The sequence below is a fragment of the Medicago truncatula genome, chromosome 7 (genome assembly GCF_003473485.1).
Source record: "Medicago truncatula cultivar Jemalong A17 chromosome 7, MtrunA17r5.0-ANR, whole genome shotgun sequence".
In the NCBI taxonomy this organism is placed as follows: domain Eukaryota; kingdom Viridiplantae; phylum Streptophyta; class Magnoliopsida; order Fabales; family Fabaceae; genus Medicago; species Medicago truncatula.
Genome location: NC_053048.1, coordinates 44,754,270 through 44,772,339, shown reverse-complemented (window position 1 = coordinate 44,772,339; position 18,070 = coordinate 44,754,270). Strand labels below are relative to the sequence as shown.

The window sequence follows — 18,070 nt, the reverse complement described above, 5'->3', positions numbered from 1 at the left end:
TAAAATCGAACAGTTTGACCGAGTTAACACTCAGTAAACTCGTGTGAAATTGGGCGAGTTTACCGTTTTTGTGAGTTTACTCCTGTATTTTTTTTTTCTTCAAAAATGGCCCATTGTTTTTGGCCCATTTTTTTTTCTTCAAGAATTTGATGCAGATGGAGATGAATAAATTACCTAATTTGTTTTTTGGATAGTTTTATTCTCAAGTTTAGAAACTTGTGAAACTTTCTTTTTGGGATGGGCCAGACTTTAAAGACTTATGAAATCTATGCTTTTGTGTGTTAATTTTTCTATTTTGATACTAAGTTAAGCATACCATTTTTTTATGGTAGTTTGGTATACTTTGCATTTATAATTAAGTCTATATTTTTAACTATTGATCTTTTACAGTATTATATTAGCTTACATATGTCATGCATATAATAAATTGTATAAAATTTCAATTTTAGGTAAATTCGTACGAGTTTACGATTCAAGTTTACGAGTCGAGTTTACCTAGGTAAAACGAGTTGAGGTAAACTCTCGAGTTGCAAAACCTTGGCGGAGATTAAGAAAGTTGGTTGTAGTATTAAATTTATATATAATTACTATTGTTTTTACAATTTTATCCTTAAGAGAAAGAGTAAATTTATGTTTTCAATATAATATTTATTGTTGATTGAAGAAAAAATGCAAAATAAATAAGGGTATGTTGGTAAAGAAATAATTAATGTACTTGAAAACATCAAATGAGTCTTATAAAAGGGGACAAATTATTTTATTAAAAGGGTCTTATAATTAGGACAGAGGTAGTATAAAAAATCACATAGATGATTATTGTTATTATAATTAATAATAATATTATTATTACATATTTATCACCGTCATCATTGTTTATATTCCAAACTATATTTTTTAATAAAATATTCCAAACTAATTGAAATAGATATTTATTCTGTGTAAATACCAGATTCAAATGTTTTTTTTATCAAATTTAATTGTTTGTAATGCTTATGATTACACAATTTATATATCCATTACTACAGTAGCGGAGCCAGGAATTATGAATAGTGGGGCATCGTTACACGGAATTTTCGGGAGGGAGAGTTGGTGTGGTTGATTTTTCGGTTCCATGAAACAAGTGAGAAAGAGATGATTTAGGTGGGTTTAGAAATAAAATTTCACAAAAACGGCATGTGAGATGAATATTGCCCCGACTTATAAGCACTTATATATGTCATCTCTCAACCGATGCGAGACTCTCTGATAGATAATGAGATGGGGTGTGATAAAAATTGCTTATTTTAATTTTAAAAAATTAAATATATGAGAGTATAACATGTTATGTTTGTGTGGTGGGAAAAATCAAAATAAAATGGAATAAATTGTGTGCAAATTTCATATTCATAAAATGGACAAGTATATGGGGATGTCAAAGATATATTTGTGCAGGCATGAGCCCACACAACCTGTGTGTGGCTCCGCCACTGCATTACTACAAGGATTATCTAAAGGGTTAAATATGTTTTTGATTCCTATAAATATACCAATTTTTTTATTTTAGTCTCTCTTAAAAATTTCCTTTGATTTTTAGTCTCCAAAAATTTTTCATGTTCACTTTTAATCTCTCCTTTTAAGTAAACTCATGTAGAATACATATTTTTGAATAAAATTTTACAAAAAAATCTATAATATTATAATAATCTTTCCCATATTTTTTTTTTATAATTTTTTAACAAACATGATTTTTATATTTTTGGTGGTTAAAAATTGATATTTAATTCGTGTTTTGTTAAAAAAAATCTATTTTTTGGGAGATATTTTTATTATATTCTACAAATTGATGCACAATTTTATTAAAAAATACAAAGGCTAACATGAGTTGACTTAAAAAATAAGAAACAAAAGTGATGATTGAAAATTTTAAGGTTAATAGGGATTTACCTCTCTGTAATATACACCATTTTCAGTTTATCCTACTGTATTTTTTTTTTTTATTTAGATTTCATCCTTGTAGTTTGAAGATATTTGGTTTTGGATCTTCATGAATTTTGACTTTACAAAATCGATGATATGGCAAAGGATAATTCGAAAATCTGTTCAAATTACAGGGGGGTAACCCGGAAATGACTTATACTATAGGAGGTAAAACACTATTAACCCAAAATTTTATAAGGATTAAAAGTCAAAGGAAAATCTTGAAGGGAGTAAAACAAAAAATTATATATTTACAAAGATAAAAAACATATTTACCCCTTATATGAAAATACAAAAACTCCGTGGTATATAAATGTTTATTGCATAAAAGAAATGTTTGTTGTTGCCTCTACCAATAAAAAAAGAGTAGTGTTTACAATACTCTCTTTTGAATATTTTTTCTAACACAAATTCTCTTATTGGTTTACATTATTGCCAATTAATATTTTGGAAATAAAACTCACATAAAATGGTCGACATACCTTGATACCGCAGTGTAATGTCAAAATTGTGGAAGAACATACACCATTATTTTTAAGAGAAATAATATTTAGAGTTGAGATTAACATATGACATATGCATTGTTTACGGTGAACAATATTTTTTTAATACTACCCCGTCCTTAATTATAAGGCTCTTTTGAAAAAATAACGGTAATTAAGATAGTGAATATTTGTATTAAATATGTTTGTAATTACTATTATTTTTACAATTTTATCCTTTAAGAAAGAGGGTTGACTTATGTTTTCAACATTCTATTTATTGCTGATTGAAGAAAAAAATGTATAATAAATAGGGACATGTATGTAAAGAAATAATTAATGTAGTTGGAAATAGAAAATGGGTCTTATAAAAAGGGACAAAAAATTCTCAAAATGATCTTATAATTAGGGACGGAAGTAGTATTTTTTTAGAGAATGTTTTTTTCATTATTGAAGAGGACTTTGGTGACATATAAACAAAGTTGTACCATTAATCAATTTCATTACTTCATTAGCAATATAAATGTATGTCATTGTTATTTCTATGGTGTTAATCACTTTTGAATTTACGCATTTCTATCATTTGTTGAAGATACATAAAATAAATCACAAATGGGTAACATCTTGTATTTTTATGGTTAATGAAAAAAGTAATTAATAAAGGTGTAAATTGTGGCTAATGAAATGGGAAAAGGAAAATAAAAAATGGAGCGGGAAAGAGAAAGGAAAAGGAAAACGCGGGGGGAAATGAAATGTTTTCAAATTTGGCGCTTTTTTGAAATTGAAACTGCCCTTTATACAAAGAACAGTATTTGGCATTCGAATCTCCAACTTCACCCCCACCATTGCCACCACCACCAGACTCTTATCCAACCTGATGGATCTTCGTAACAACACCCAAAGTTTGAAGAGAAAACTCGATTGGACTGAAGAAGATGAAGTAGAAGAAGTAACAACCAAACCTCGTCGTTTAGATCTTCCCACTGATATTTCCAATCGTATTCATCTTCTCAAATCCTCTTTTTCATCTTCTTGTTCAGATCGTTCTTCTGCTAATTGTGCTCTCTTTGTCCTTTCCGAATTCGCCAAAGACGGTACTGTTTTCCGTTTTCTTCATTCCGTGTTGTTCAATTTTATTTTTTAATTTTAATTTGTTTTGATCTATCTATCTTTTTTTTTTTTTTTTTTTTTTTTTTGTAGAGGATATTGTTGATGTTATAGTCAATTGCGGTGCTGTTCCTGTTCTGGTGGAGATTCTGGAGACGGCCGGAGATTGTGATGCTGATTCTTATAAGTATGATATGGAGAAGGATTGTGCGTTCATCCTTGGTCTCCTCGCTGTCAAAGTAATTACGTTATTCTTTTTGAATAATATCAATTATGTCATGAATTTTTTATTGATTAGGTCAAGTTTTGTCTTAATTTTGATTCATTGAGTTAATCAACTTTTGTTCCTACTAGTCTCATTTCTGAAAAAGTGTATGTGGAGTGAGTAGGTGATGTTTAAAGATTAGGACTGAGAAATGATTTACATATTTAGCGATGATAATTTTCTGTAATGACTCATTGAATCTTCAGTTATATTTTTTTTTTTGTAATAATTTTAATTGTTTGATGAATGATCCATTTCAAATGTTTAAACTAGGATTAGCGACAATAATTTTCTGGAATGACCCACTGATTAATCCCAACTTAGTTTTCAATTGTTACAAAAATTAAGCGATTAATAATTATGTTACTATGGAGCAGTTATCGTTATATGTATATATGCAATTACACAATTGATTCACCATGGATTGTGCATTCCGTTTCAATATAAGACCTTTTGAATGTTTTGAAGAAGATGATTATGTTTTTGAGTATCCATTTTTCTCTTTTTTTAATGATTAATTCAAATTTGTACATCATGAAGTATATTAACTTGGGTTTTATTTATGCTGATCTTTATGTTCAAACAGCCAGAGTATCAACGACTCATCGTTGATGCTGGAGCCTTGTCCTATCTCGTAGAGTTGTTAAAGAGACCCAAAAGCCCTGTAATTTCTCAAGCACTTTTTTCTGGTCTTCTTAGGAGAGCAGCCGATGCAATAACCAGCCTTGCCCATGAAAATACCAACATTAAGACCCTTGTCAGGTTTTTCCAAATTCCAACACCTTAGATATGTATGCTATGTATAATATATTCCCTATTCTAAAATAGATGCTATGTTCAGGTTGGACGGTGGTATCCCTCCTCTTGTTGAATTGCTTGAATTCAATGATACAAAGGTACAGAGAGCAGCTGCAGGTGCCTTGCGGACTCTCGCATTTCAAAATGCTGAGAACAAAAATCAGGTACTTGATTTTTCACAGGAACTTACTACGGTGGATTCTTTTGGTATAGTTGCTTACAAGAATGAAAATTGCAGATTATTGAATGCAATGCGTTGCCAACTCTTGTACTAATGCTTGGATCAGCAGATGCCTCAATACATTATGAAGCGGTTAGACACAACTGAATTCATATAACCCCTTATATTAAATTTTGCTTTATAGAGAGTTCCAAGCTACAAGAAGCTGAATGAGCCTTTTTTTTGTAGGTTGGCGTGATTGGAAATCTGGTCCATTCTTCGCCAGAAATTAAGAGAGAAGTTCTTCTGGCTGGGGCATTACAGCCAGTTATTTGCTTACTAAGGTGACATACATATTTTTCTTTCTTTCTTTTAAAGCAATCCATAGGACTAGGAAATGTGATTTATTTAGCAAACATTATAGCTGCTTTGTGCTAGTAAGCTATTACTAATATATTAATCATTTAATATGCTTGTATCTCAACAAATCTTTGATATCAATGATAGCTCCTGCTGTTTGGAGAGCCGAAGAGAAGCAGCTCTTTTAATTGGTCAATTTGCTACAACGGATTCAGATTGCAAGGTTGGTTAGATTGTGTTTTGCAAATTTACAATGCGATTTGCTTGTCATGTGTGGAATTCTCTTATTGATCCTCATACATGGTTCATGCAGATTCACATTGCCCAAAGAGGGGCTATAAACCCCTTAATTGAGATGCTTAAGTCTTCAGATTTACAGCTTAGGGAAATGTCAACTTTTGCACTTGGGAGGTTGGCACAGGTGATTATCATTTGCAACCAGTATTTATCTGTATATGGGAATTAATTTATCGAAATCAATCCTAAATGTTTATATAATTCATGTTAGGACTCACACAATCAAGCTGGTATTGCTTATAATGGAGGTATAGAGCCTCTGCTTGATCTTCTTGACACAAAGAATGGTTCCGTTCAACACAACGCAGCTTTTGCTCTCTATGGTCTGGCTGATAATGAGGTGAAGTTAGTTTCCTTGTTTTTTACTCGTTCAGCATAGTATGTGGCCCTTTATTAATCATTGATGCCTGGTGATATGCTGCCTCTGACATAACTGCTTTGTATGACAGGACAATGTTGCGGTTATAATTAAGGCTGGTGGTTTTCAAAAACTGCATGATGGACATTTCAACGCTCAAGTACGTTCATTTGCTCTTTGCAGCACAGTACTACAATATGTTCACATTTAATTTTCTGTCATTTCTTCTTTGGAATGATAATTTAGTTGTTTGTTTATCAAGGTAATAGAACCTCTTCTTCTCACTAATTTATAATCAATTTAGTTTCATTATCATTGTTGTTTGACTTGCAGCCTACTCAAGAGTGTGTAACAAAGACGTTAAAAAGATTGGAAGAGAAGATGCAAGGGCGAGTAAGTTTTCTCCCAAATTATCAGCCTACTCAATCCTTGTACTGTTGCTTACATTATTGGTTTTGATTATTCTATCAATTCCTCTTTTGCAGGTACTGAAACACATGTTATATCTTATGCGCACTGGGGAAAAGGATCTTCAAATACGTGTAGCTCTTGCTCTTGCACATTTATGTTCCCCTGATGATCGGAAAACTATATTTATTGACAATAATGGTAACAAACTTTAAAATTTATTTTTTTTGTCCCCCTCTCTGGCAGTGCATAGAAAGTATTTTTAATCACTATGCTGCTAAATTTTCAGGATTAGAACTGCTGTTGAATCTTCTCCAATCTACAAACCCAAAGCAGAAAGGTGATGCTTCAGCAGCGCTTCACACAATGGCTATGAAAGACATGTGTTCCTCTATTGTTGATCCTGCTCCTACATCACCAACTCCCCAGGTATTTTGCATTTTATTTATCAAATGGGCTCATCATATCTAGTTTGGTTTTTTGTTCTTCACTTGTTGAAGCATTTGTTCCAAGTTATCATAATTGCACAATTCAATTGAAGTTTGAACTTCTTGTCTTTGAAACTGAGTTGTTCATATTCTATTTTCTATATATTACGGGGATGAAAATGGAAAATGAGATCTTTGTTTTGTGTTGTATGCAGGTTTACTTGGGTGAGCAATACGTAAACAATCCTAAACTTTCTGATGTCACATTCATAGTTGAAGGTAAATAAGCTGCCACAGTTTTTGTTATCGTTTTCTGTCAATTTTTGGTTGTATGCATATTGATTCTTATTTATGTACTAATTCAGTTTGTTCTCCCTTCTTCAGGCAAAAGCTTTTATGCTCATAGAGTTTGTTTACTTTCTTCTTCTGATACATTTCGTGCAATGTTTGATGGGGGCTATAGGGTTAGTATTAACTAATCATTCAACTTGTTTCAAGTCTTCGTTTAATTTTACGTATCCTGGCACTGGTCTTACACCTAAAACGTTCCTGGCACTGGCTTTCAAATTTTATGCATCCATTAGCTGTAACTAGTAACTTTCTTTTGCAAATGTTCAAGTATACAGTTGATTGTGATGGCAGCTGTTTGATTGGCGTCTTTAATAGGCTAAGTGGTTACTAATTTTCTTGCCCCACATGCATTTTGGAAAATTTGAAAGCCTCTCAATCACTTTGCAATTGAAATAGGACTAATGGATCTTTTGGAATTAAGTGTAAATATCCTTAGTAATGTCTTGCAATGTATAATGCAGGAAAAGGAAGCCAAAAATATAGAGATTCCAAATATTAAATGGGATGTCTTTGAGTTGATGATGAGGTATTTTGGCAGTCTCCCTTTTATAACATTTTGACGTTTCTATAATAGGGCTCTATATTTGAACTGATTTTCTGTTGAAATTTTAGATATATATACACTGGAGCAGTAGATATTGATTTGGATCTTGCTCCGGACCTCCTTAAAGCTGCAGATCAATATCTTCTTGATGGTCTTAAGAGTCTTTGCGAATATGCTATTTCTGAGGTAGGCCACAACTTGAGTTTCAGTTGCTTTTATTTTTGTTGAATTTTTAATGGTTTAATTTAATACTGTTAAATTATTCTTGTAGGATATTTCTGTGGAAAATGTTTCACAGATGTATGTGATGTCAGACACTTTTAATGCTACATCATTAAGATATGCATGCATACTCTTTGTCCTGGAGCAATTTGATAATCTGAGTACCAAACCATGGTATGTTATGTTACTCTATTTACAACTTGAATAGTACTTCTACTGTAAACTGGATTGACCATATTTGTTTTCTCAATCTTAACATGCAGGTATCGTCGCTTTCTTCATTGCATTGTACCAGACATTCACAAATTCTTCTCAACTCTTCTTACCCACCCTCATTTGGCTAACTTGTGCCGTCGTGCGGATCCTTAGATTTCTAATCTCTCCTTGAGGAAGGATGAAAGTGTACAAAGCAGTAGGTGTTGAGTTAATTACAAGCACATTTGCATGTCATTCTTTGGTCCTTAGCATGTTTGTTTCTGCATTGTCATGTGCTGAATGCACGAGTGTAGCTTCTGTCCATTTGCACAGGAGCACCGTGATTTTGTAGATTTTCAAATATATAGTTGATTGGTAGGGAAAGTCATTATATTTTAGAACAATTACAAGGGTCCAGAACTGTACTTCATGTTATTTTGACAGTAAAAATGTCAATTCTATTGAAGTAATCATATTTATATATTTGGCTGAGTATCAAGATAGTTTGGTCTTTCTTTAGGCTTGTGAATGCTGAGTTTGGTCTTAAATTATCGGTGGTTATAATCGATGATAAAGTGCACTACATTTGTATATTCTCATTACGTGATATACCCAAGTGTTGTTACTCTTGGGGTTTCTTATTTACATAACAAGCTGCTAGCCTGCTACTGTGTTACTTGTATATTAAGAAACAGCTATCTACATTGACAAAACATCATGAATCAAGTGTAACAACTTGAGGCAAATTTGTTCTCTTTTTAAATCTTTACACAGTCAAAAGAGGCTGACTTAAAAAAACATGACAAAACAGCATGAATCAAGTGTAGCAACTTAGGCAAATATGTTCTCTTTTTAAAACTATGGTTCTGTTTCTTTGTGAGCTTTTGGTCTTCAAATCTATGATCCATTATCCATGTTTGCATATAAATATTAGATTTGAAGTTTGAAAGTCTATATACAAACAAAACAAAATTAAAATGAGATGACACGTCTCTTTTAGTTTAACCAAAGTCATGGGTTCAAATCAAACCTTAGACATGCAGCAATGTTAAAACTCTTGGGAAGAGTTTATCGTCAATTTGGGTCCCACAAAGCTCGATGGATTAATCTCCATAGTTACACATGCATATGATACCCGATTTACACCAGAAAAAGAATCTCACAAATATCATTACTCAATTTAGTTATTTAACAAATGCCTTTATAGATTTATTAACATTTATTGTATAACTTATTTATTTATAAATTTCAAGCATATACAAAAAAATAAAAAACGAATATTTATGTTAAACCCAAAGCTCACAAGATAAACGTTATCCCAAATACTAAACAATGCATATCATTTTTTACTTCTTCAATCTAAAATATTTTACGGAAAAAAAGAAAAAATCAGCTTGTATTGTATGTAATGAATATTTTTCTTCAAATAAAAAGATAATGTATATTTTGAGCATCTTCCCTTGAATTTATATCAAAAAACGAAACTCAAGAGTAGCACTAGCAGCAATAAACATGGTGATGAGTGTTCAATTTCAACTATCATCGTCACCATCATCATCACGCTTATGGCTTCCAAATTCTCCATCTCCACCAATTTCAATTTCTCCACAATTTATTCCCACCCGCTGTAGCAGGTTCTCCACTTCACCTCTCGCTGCTACACCAACCCTCCAATCTCAGTATCCCACCATTCAGGTAACCCAAAATTCATTCTTCACTTTTCTTATGTTTTGAATTTCACGTGTTCCTTCATTCTTGTGTAATTCATGTTTTCAGAATTCAAGTTATGAACTTGTAATTCTATATACCCAAACTCACAATTTAGACAAAATAGAAAATGCACTGTCAGTGTAAAATAGTTTTACACTTGCATCGATGAACGTCGTGGAGTCTTTTGGTTGGATGCATGTATAAAAGAGTTTTACACTGTCAGTATTTATAAATTAAATCCTAATTTGAGTTATGTTTATTGGAATTAATTAATAGAGGAGTGTTATTTGAACAACCATTTTGTAGGACAACTTGTGGGACAACCAAAATATAGTAAGAAATGTGAGTCTTGGCACAAAAACCAAAGCAATAGAGAGAGAAAATGAGAATATGATGTGAGTATGAGAGATAAAGTTGTCACAAAAGTTGTCACAAAATGGATGTTCAAATATCATTTCTCTAATTTTTTTTTAGTGAACTGACAATGTATATTAATTAGAGAAATGATATTTGAACATCCATTTTGTGACAATTTTTGTGACAACTTTCTCTCTCATACTTACATCATATTCTCATTTTCTCTCTCTATTGCTTTGGTTTTTGTGCCAAGATTCACATTTCTTACTATATTTTGGTTGTCCCACAAGTTGTCCTACAAAATGGTTGTTCAAATAACACTCCTCAAAAAATTAATATCCACTGTCACCGTAATATATATTTTTTCACTATCAATCAATCGCAACCTTTAGATTATTAACAATGTTACTACCTCTAATGTCACACACTCAATGTTGTAGATAATTGGCAACAACACATTTGATGGTTCCGAAGGAGGGACCGGGACCGATCTTTGGACTGGTCTTGACACTGATCTTTATCACTGGACAAAGGTTTTACGACCTGTGCAGGTATTTAGTATGTGGACTTTATGTGTGTGATGGTTGTTGCTTCATTGCGAAACTTTGAGTGCTGATTACCCCTTGGTATTGGACAGTGGTTTCCTGGGCATATTGCAAAAGCAGAAAAGGAACTGAAGGAACAGCTTAAGTTGATGGATGTTGTTATAGAGGTACGAGACGGGCGAATTCCGTTGTCCACAAGCCATCCACAGGTAAGTTAACACCAAAAAATTTCATTTTCCGTATATACCTTTATTCTATGTACCAATGCTGTCTATAGCGAATTATAGCGGATTGCTGATAATAGCGGTTTGTTCAAATTCAGCCCTACTATAGCTGCCCTACTATAGCTGCTATTTGACAATACTCTGTGCTAAATGGCGTATTGTGGAACAATAGCTGATTGCTAAAACTCTGCTATGCTATAGCGTTGTAGTGCCGCAAATGCTGCTATTTCACAACATTTCTCTGTACTCACTGTCTTAACTAATTTGTATTTGATTCAATTCTTTTGGTATTTAATTCTCTATCATTGCTCTTGGTTTCGTTACCTGATTGGTACATTTTATCATCCAGGGGATGTTTGGGTAATCAACTTAAGCACCTATTCAACAATTGTTTATCATATAATTGCTTGTATATAACTTGTTTCTACAACAAGCTATCTTAAGTCATCTTCATAAGCTATCTATAAGCCATTTTCGTAAGTTTTTTCGAACACTAGCAAAAGCTTAGTTATTAGATAAGATCTTTCAAACACTCCATCGGTGTTACGTCATTTTACACTATTTGTTTCATAAGTAATAACTGCTTGTCCAATTCAATGTTTAAAAAATTTATGAATGTCACACAATGCTTCTTAATTGGGCATAAAATATCGTGCATCCAAATACAGTAGTTAGGCCTTTTGTACTACGACGATACCTCTTAATTTTTCATTAAGTTGTTACCTTTGCTTTTGTAGATGGATCTATGGCTTGGTAATAAAAAGAGAATTTTGGTTTTAAATAGAGAAGACATGATATCAACTGCAGATCGAAATGCTTGGGCAGAGTATTTTACTAGGCATGGAACAAAGGTTGTCTTCTCCAATGGGCAGCTTGGAATGGTTGGTATCCAAACAAGATCTTTTCTCCTCCACCTCTCCGTGTTCTCAAGATCCCTTGTCCAACATATCTGATCCTATGCTTTATGTACAGGGCACATTGAAGCTATGCCGGTTAGCAAAGGAATTAGCAGCTGATGTAAATGTTAAACGGAGAGCCAAAGGTCTACTTCCTCGTCCGGTAGGTTGCTTCTAGCAATTGCATACGTGATTTTTTCTTTCTTTTTCTTTTCCGCTTTCCTGTGCTAATTTTATGTTAAGAGGATTACTTTTCTATATCTAAGAATAAGGAAACATATTGTTTATTGGAGAAAGAAATAACTTATTTCTGTAGGGATATACTAGTTTCTGCAACTCAATTTTGACTTAAAAGGACTACTTTTCCATCTCTAGGAATAAGGAAATGTATGATTTTGCAGCTAAATTTATTCCTACAACTTTCCCGCAGCTCCTTAACATTGTTTTATGAATGTTATATGAATCTTAAGATTTTCTCGTTTCTTTTAATAAATTTCACTTGCTGTTCTGTACATGATGCAACGAAAGTAATATTTTGCTGATTTCTCTTTACAATCTCTCTCTAGTGCCTGTCTTGCATTTCTTATTTACAAAATAAAGGCTTTATCAGCTTATCAATTAGTTGTACAAATTATAAGTTATGCATATAATCGAGTTATCCCGGCTACTATTAGATTTTGAATAAATTATTCATGTTACATCGTCTTTTGTTTCATAATTCTATTCAACTGTTATTTTGTTAATGTGCATTATTTTGTACTATGGAAGTAGATGTTGTCATGAACTTCAGAAACTTAAAAACTTTTGCTTTAATTATTTAAAAAGCATTGCATTTAATACACAAATGTTTCTCAAAATATTATTGTTATCATTATTATATAATGATATTTCATGATACTATTGAATAGGTTCGAGCTGGAATAGTTGGATACCCTAATGTGGGAAAATCATCTCTGATCAACCGTTTGTTAAAGAGAAGAATGTGCCCAGCAGCTCCAAGGCCAGGAGTTACAAGAGACTTGAGGTAATTTATTCATTTTATTTCCTTAAATATCTTCGGAAACATAACATTTCTAATTGTTAATGACTTTATTAGTAGTTTGTTTTACTTGTTTCCTGACACTAATGTTGGTACTGTTGAGTGTTGAGCTGCACTTAGCCTGTTTTTTGTTTTAAACATGCCCATAATGTTATCATGAACACCCCTCCCTCACACACAACTAAAACATCAAAAAATTTGAACGGACTTCAAGTCCTAATGGACGCAACCTGTCTCTTGATATTCAGCGGAAAAATAAAATCCCTAAGCCGAAAAATGCAACTTCTGGGGTTTTTCTTGATCTCAACAGAGGAAAGCCAATGCTGGTTTATTTTGTTTCCTTAAATATCTTCGGAAACATAACATTTCTAATTGTTAATGACTTTATTAGTAGTTTGTTTTACTTGTTTCCTGACACTAATGTTGGTACTTTTGAGTGTTGAGCTGCACTTAGCCTGTTTTTTGTTTTAAACATGCCCATAATGTTATCATGAACAGCCCTCCCTCACACACAACTAAAACATCAAAAAATTTGAACGGACTTCAAGTCCTAATGGACGCAACCTGTCTCTTGATATTCAGCGGAAAAATAAAATCCCTAAGCCGAAAAATGCAACTTCTGGGGTTTTTCTTGATCTCAACAGAGGAAAGCCAATGCTGGTTTATTTTGTTTTAAGTGGTAACAGTGTCAAAAAGATTTTGTTGCCAACGTAAGTCGCAATTAATCAATTTATTTGGCCAAGTTAACATTCCAGGAAATGTTGTTGTTTTCCATGTTTAGTATTTTATTTATTTTAGGTTACGCTCAGAGTGAAAAATGTATAATCGACTTAGGTTTATTTGTAAAAACCAATTATAAAAAATACTAGCTGTTCATTAGCTTTTCGGTTTCTTCCTATGCTTCCCTATCCAAATAAAACGGTGGCAAGTTCTTTTGAAAATATAGTTTTTAAGGTTTTATGTATTCTCAACAGAGGAAGAATTTAACGGTGATATATTCTGTTATGTGTAAGTAGTGTCGAAATCAGTTTCCTGCAAAAGTTTATCACAGTTAATTTATTTCTAGCTAGAATTCTGGGCTCAAGCAAGAAACAATGGTGGATCTCTAATAACATACCGAGTACATGATTTATTGTATTATTTCATTAATATGAAAGGTGGGTTCGATTTGGGAAAGATCTTGAGTTGCTGGATTCTCCTGGGATACTTCCAATGCGAATCAGTGACCAGTCAGCAGCTATAAAACTTGCCATATGTGATGACATTGGAGAGAGGTCTTATGATGTGGCTGATGTTGCTGCAATTCTTGTTCAGATGCTTACAAAGCTTCCAGCAGTAGGTATGCATTATCATGACATGCATCCCTTGGAATCATATTTTGGTTAATAAAAAATTACAGCTACCTGATCTCAATGTTCAAAAACTTAAAGCTTTTGTTCAATGCAGGTCGAGATGCCCTTTGTAAACGATACAAGTTTCGTGTAGACAGTGAATGTGGTAAAATGTATGCCGGTGATTTTTTTTTCTTCCTAATGTTATTTTATTCATGTACACACACACACACACACTTTTCTTGCATTTAGAGTTTATAGTTCAGAGTGCTAATGTCTCTTAATCTATCAGTAATTTCTTCTTAATTAGATATCATGTATTTACCTCATTGTAGATTCATAGAGAAACTTGCGCTTCATTTGTTCAATGGAGATGTTCATCAAGCAGCATACCGTGTCTTGTCAGATTTTAGAAAAGGTAGGTTTGGTTGGACTTCATTGGAGAGGCCTCCTAGGTGAAGTCAGATGTTTGCCAAGAAGCAAGACTCTGAAGCTTGAGCTGAAAATTACGCTAGAGAAATCCAGGTGCAGACTACAGAACTCAATCCTGCATGCTGATATACTACGACTGTGAATGGTGTCACGAACTTTTTATGAAGATTTGAGGCACACTAAACAAATTATTTGAAGCAATAGATGCTTCTTGTTATTACCATGTAATTATTTTTTGGTCTGATGTAACACGTTGTGTCTGTATACAAGTGTTGTACCATAGGATTTTGTATGCATCATACCAACATTATTATCATACTAACATTATTATAGTGTGATGATGAATTGAATGGAACCAGCATGATGCATCTCAACAACCTTGTGACTTTCCTCAAGAAGTTATAGAATTTATGCTTTGCGTGGAAGAGTAACAAATTGTTTATCAATTCATTTTCCTAATCAGAAAAATATCAAACGATATATTGCTTTCAAGGAAGACTATGTAACAACCACATGCACTATAGGAAACCAAAACAAACCGCAAGGGATGAAAGTTTCATCACAATCTCTACTCAATTACACGATTGCAATTACAAACAAGGGCAAAGCAGGAAGAAAGAAACAGAAAAAGTTACAGTGGAATGGAAGTAGAACAAATCACAAGTGTCCTTAAAAAAATATGGTTGAATTACTAATGACGTGTATGTAGCAATCTTTTTTCTTTGAATTCATTTAATTGTGGAACAGAAATGATACATTGTGTGGTGCTTACACACTACCATCTTGCAATTGTCGAAGCACATGAAGGGTCATCTTTGTTTGACCAACTTTCTTTAATTCTACAAGCCTGCATTGGTCTTTCAATTTGAAGTGTTTCTAGACCTTCCTCCTCCAATTGCCAACAATATTTATGAAATGTGTCTACACTAACCTGAAGTCTAAAATCTATACCAAACAAAAAGCTCATTTCCAATCTGTTCAATTCACATGTCTTTACTCCTCCAACTCTTGCATAGTAAGCATTGTTGAAGAATCTGAAAACCAAATAGAGAGCAATGTTAACAGTTAGAAAAAAATAATGAAAATGAAAGCTAATCAAAATGTCAAATTGATCATTTGGTTTAACATATTTTAATATTGCTAAGGTTGTCATCACCCGTGGGCTGTCATTTTCAACCAGATAGAGCAGTCATACTAATAGAATTTTGACCATATATGGCCCACAAATATATAAATATTAGGCAAAACACCAAGATATCCATCATTAGGAAAAACAAATAGTAGCATTGAGATATTGATGTGCATTTTATTCAATTCCAAACTTGCACTTACGCGTCATCCATAAACTTTGCTGCTAGCATAATGCTGGTTATCAGAAGCCGGTGCACATTAAGTGAGGTCAATTTGATCTCTGTGTTCTGAAGTAATCTATCCACATATATGTGTGCCACGACAAAACAGGACGGGCTGCAACCTGAGTACTTAAAGATACGATCAATGTACTTGCGAAGACTCAAAGTAGGTGCACTTAAACCATGAAACACTGTAACAACATCTTCTATATGCTCTGTCTCTACTAGCATTTCATTTTTCTGAACTGATCTCTCAAGAAGGGATGAGAGAAGTGACAAAACCCGCGGAACTCCAACACCTTTATCCAAATCTTTAAGCCCGAGTGAAAGGTATATATCCGAGCTTACATCATCGGTTTCAAGCTCCAAAGTCACCATATCCAAGCTGCAAAGAAATGTACAATCGATAAGTGAAATGCACATTTTCAACACTATTGGGGGATCAAGTCACTAATCAACATGATAAAGTTTAAACTAATAACATGTCATTAGAACAAACAAAATATCATTAAGTCCGTTGAAATAAAAGTTACTTCACATCGTGTCATGATTTAGAGAAGGGATAAGTGAAGCTTAGAGCCAATTTGGATAAACTCCGCAGGCACATATAGAGAAAGAAATACAAAAAATAAATAAAAAAATATACACAATAACTAAGAGTATTTTATGTAATAACTTCTAATATTAAGTTATTATTACTTTTGTGTCTCAATTTTTTCAGAAACTCTCTCATTAAACTTCTACAAGGCCAACGCCTATAAGTTTATAAGGAATTATTTACAAATTAAAAACCATAAACAAGCAAATTAAAATTAGTTCTCAAGTCTTTTCAAAACAGTCTATCAAGCATCGACTTAACCACGGAAGAAATTCTCCATTTCCAATCACCTCACTCACAACTCACTCCATCTCCTCCCCCCTAAAAAATTGTGACACATACACTATGCCATATGCATAGATGCCCTTATTATTTTATAAAATCCTTTGATCTTCGATCTCTGATTCTCGTGAATGGAGAAAACTCAATTGGGAGGGGAGAACCCACCTTGAGTGCCCAATAGGTTCCCCAACAAAGATTAGTCATTTGTTAAACAACAATCGATAGGTGGATACATCTTATCTATAACATGGATATAAAAAAAAAAAAAAAAAACCTTTACACACAAACATAGGATTTCTATGAAAGGTAACTTTATGTTTGGTTAGATCTAAGTAGCTCCTTAATTAGGCACCAAAAAGTGCCTAGATCTCAAGTCTCTAGTCCCAAACCATAAACTAACATCAACAACAAGTCCACTCTAGTTGAACCAAATTTCTAACAACAATTTTCTCTCCAACAAAAAGATTACATACCAAATTTGCTCATTGTTATTATCTCTGCAAATCAACCCAGATCTCAAAGAGATAAATTTCACTTCCACCCCACCACCCCAGAAGTTAAAAAGCAAATATTAACACAAGTTTCATAAAAAAGACAGAATTTTTAAGCTTTTTCAGCTGCAAAAACTTTGAAACTACCCTGAACCCTCTCACCCAGAAAATAAAAAAGAAGAAATTACCAGTAAAATAAACACAAAAAGGAGAACTAAAAATAAGAGAACAGCAACTAAATTCAACAATCAAATGAAAATAAATAAAGATATCTATACTAAAGGTCCAATGCAAGTGATTTTAGAAACAAAGAAAGAAACTCACAAATTATGAAGGAATAATGAATAATTCTAATGAAGTAGTGTTGATTGCAGATTTTGTTACATAAAATATGAATGAAGCGCAAAAAGCGTTTGTTGTTGTAAAGACAGAAAAATCATGAAGTATGTGTTTGCGCCATCTTTGTTTTCTTTTTTTGGATCATGTTGTTTGTTTCTGTTTCTACACAGTGGACATTCATGTTCATAAAGATAATAAAGCTTTGCTCTTTATTATTTTTTTACTTCTTTCTTTAATTAATTATATCTCAAATAATAACACCGCTACTATACCTTCCATGTTCATTGCTAACAAAAGTAGGTGCTAAGCCTTAATCAACGTGCTTTCTTTTTTTAATTACCTTACCATGGACCCCACAAATATCCACCAAGATAAATTAACTACTAAAGATATATAAATGAAATTAAAATATCATGATTCTTGTTTGAAATAATTATTCGTTAGGATACACTAAAGACGATAAAATGGAGTTTAACTCATTTTTTAGTTGGATGAATTGAGATTTTAAACCGATTATTAGTATTAATAATTAAGTATAACCTC

General features: G+C 32.8%; 3 protein-coding genes across 3 annotated transcripts; 2 read left to right on the top strand and 1 right to left on the bottom strand.

The window, feature by feature from the left end:
- Positions 1 to 3,257: 3,257 nt before the first annotated feature.
- On the top strand, positions 3,258 to 8,499 carry LOC25499119 (ARM REPEAT PROTEIN INTERACTING WITH ABF2). The gene is made up of 19 exons (XM_013594282.3): positions 3,258 to 3,532; positions 3,639 to 3,784; positions 4,397 to 4,572; positions 4,652 to 4,772; positions 4,847 to 4,921; positions 5,018 to 5,112; positions 5,276 to 5,351; positions 5,442 to 5,549; positions 5,637 to 5,765; positions 5,875 to 5,943; positions 6,117 to 6,176; positions 6,269 to 6,392; positions 6,481 to 6,620; positions 6,835 to 6,898; positions 7,004 to 7,083; positions 7,432 to 7,496; positions 7,583 to 7,700; positions 7,786 to 7,910; positions 8,000 to 8,499. The coding sequence occupies exons 1-19, from the start codon at positions 3,316 to 3,318 to the stop codon at positions 8,103 to 8,105; spliced, it is 2,094 nt and encodes a 697-aa protein (XP_013449736.1). The 5' UTR covers positions 3,258 to 3,315; the 3' UTR covers positions 8,106 to 8,499.
- A 799-nt stretch (positions 8,500 to 9,298) lies between these two features.
- On the top strand, positions 9,299 to 14,842 carry LOC25499117 (DAR GTPase 3, chloroplastic). The gene is made up of 9 exons (XM_013594280.3): positions 9,299 to 9,626; positions 10,439 to 10,549; positions 10,636 to 10,752; positions 11,505 to 11,648; positions 11,740 to 11,826; positions 12,572 to 12,687; positions 13,860 to 14,041; positions 14,149 to 14,206; positions 14,369 to 14,842. The coding sequence occupies exons 1-9, from the start codon at positions 9,444 to 9,446 to the stop codon at positions 14,490 to 14,492; spliced, it is 1,122 nt and encodes a 373-aa protein (XP_013449734.1). The 5' UTR covers positions 9,299 to 9,443; the 3' UTR covers positions 14,493 to 14,842.
- Positions 14,843 to 14,921: 79 nt separating this feature from the next.
- On the bottom strand, positions 14,922 to 17,830 carry LOC25499116 (cyclin-P3-1). The gene is made up of 3 exons (XM_013594279.3): positions 17,513 to 17,830; positions 15,798 to 16,202; positions 14,922 to 15,499 (listed from the first exon to the last, which is right to left on the bottom strand). Exons 2-3 carry the CDS (start codon positions 16,193 to 16,195, stop codon positions 15,241 to 15,243), a joined length of 657 nt encoding a protein of 218 aa, XP_013449733.1. The 5' UTR covers positions 16,196 to 16,202; positions 17,513 to 17,830; the 3' UTR covers positions 14,922 to 15,240.
- Positions 17,831 to 18,070: the final 240 nt, after the last annotated feature.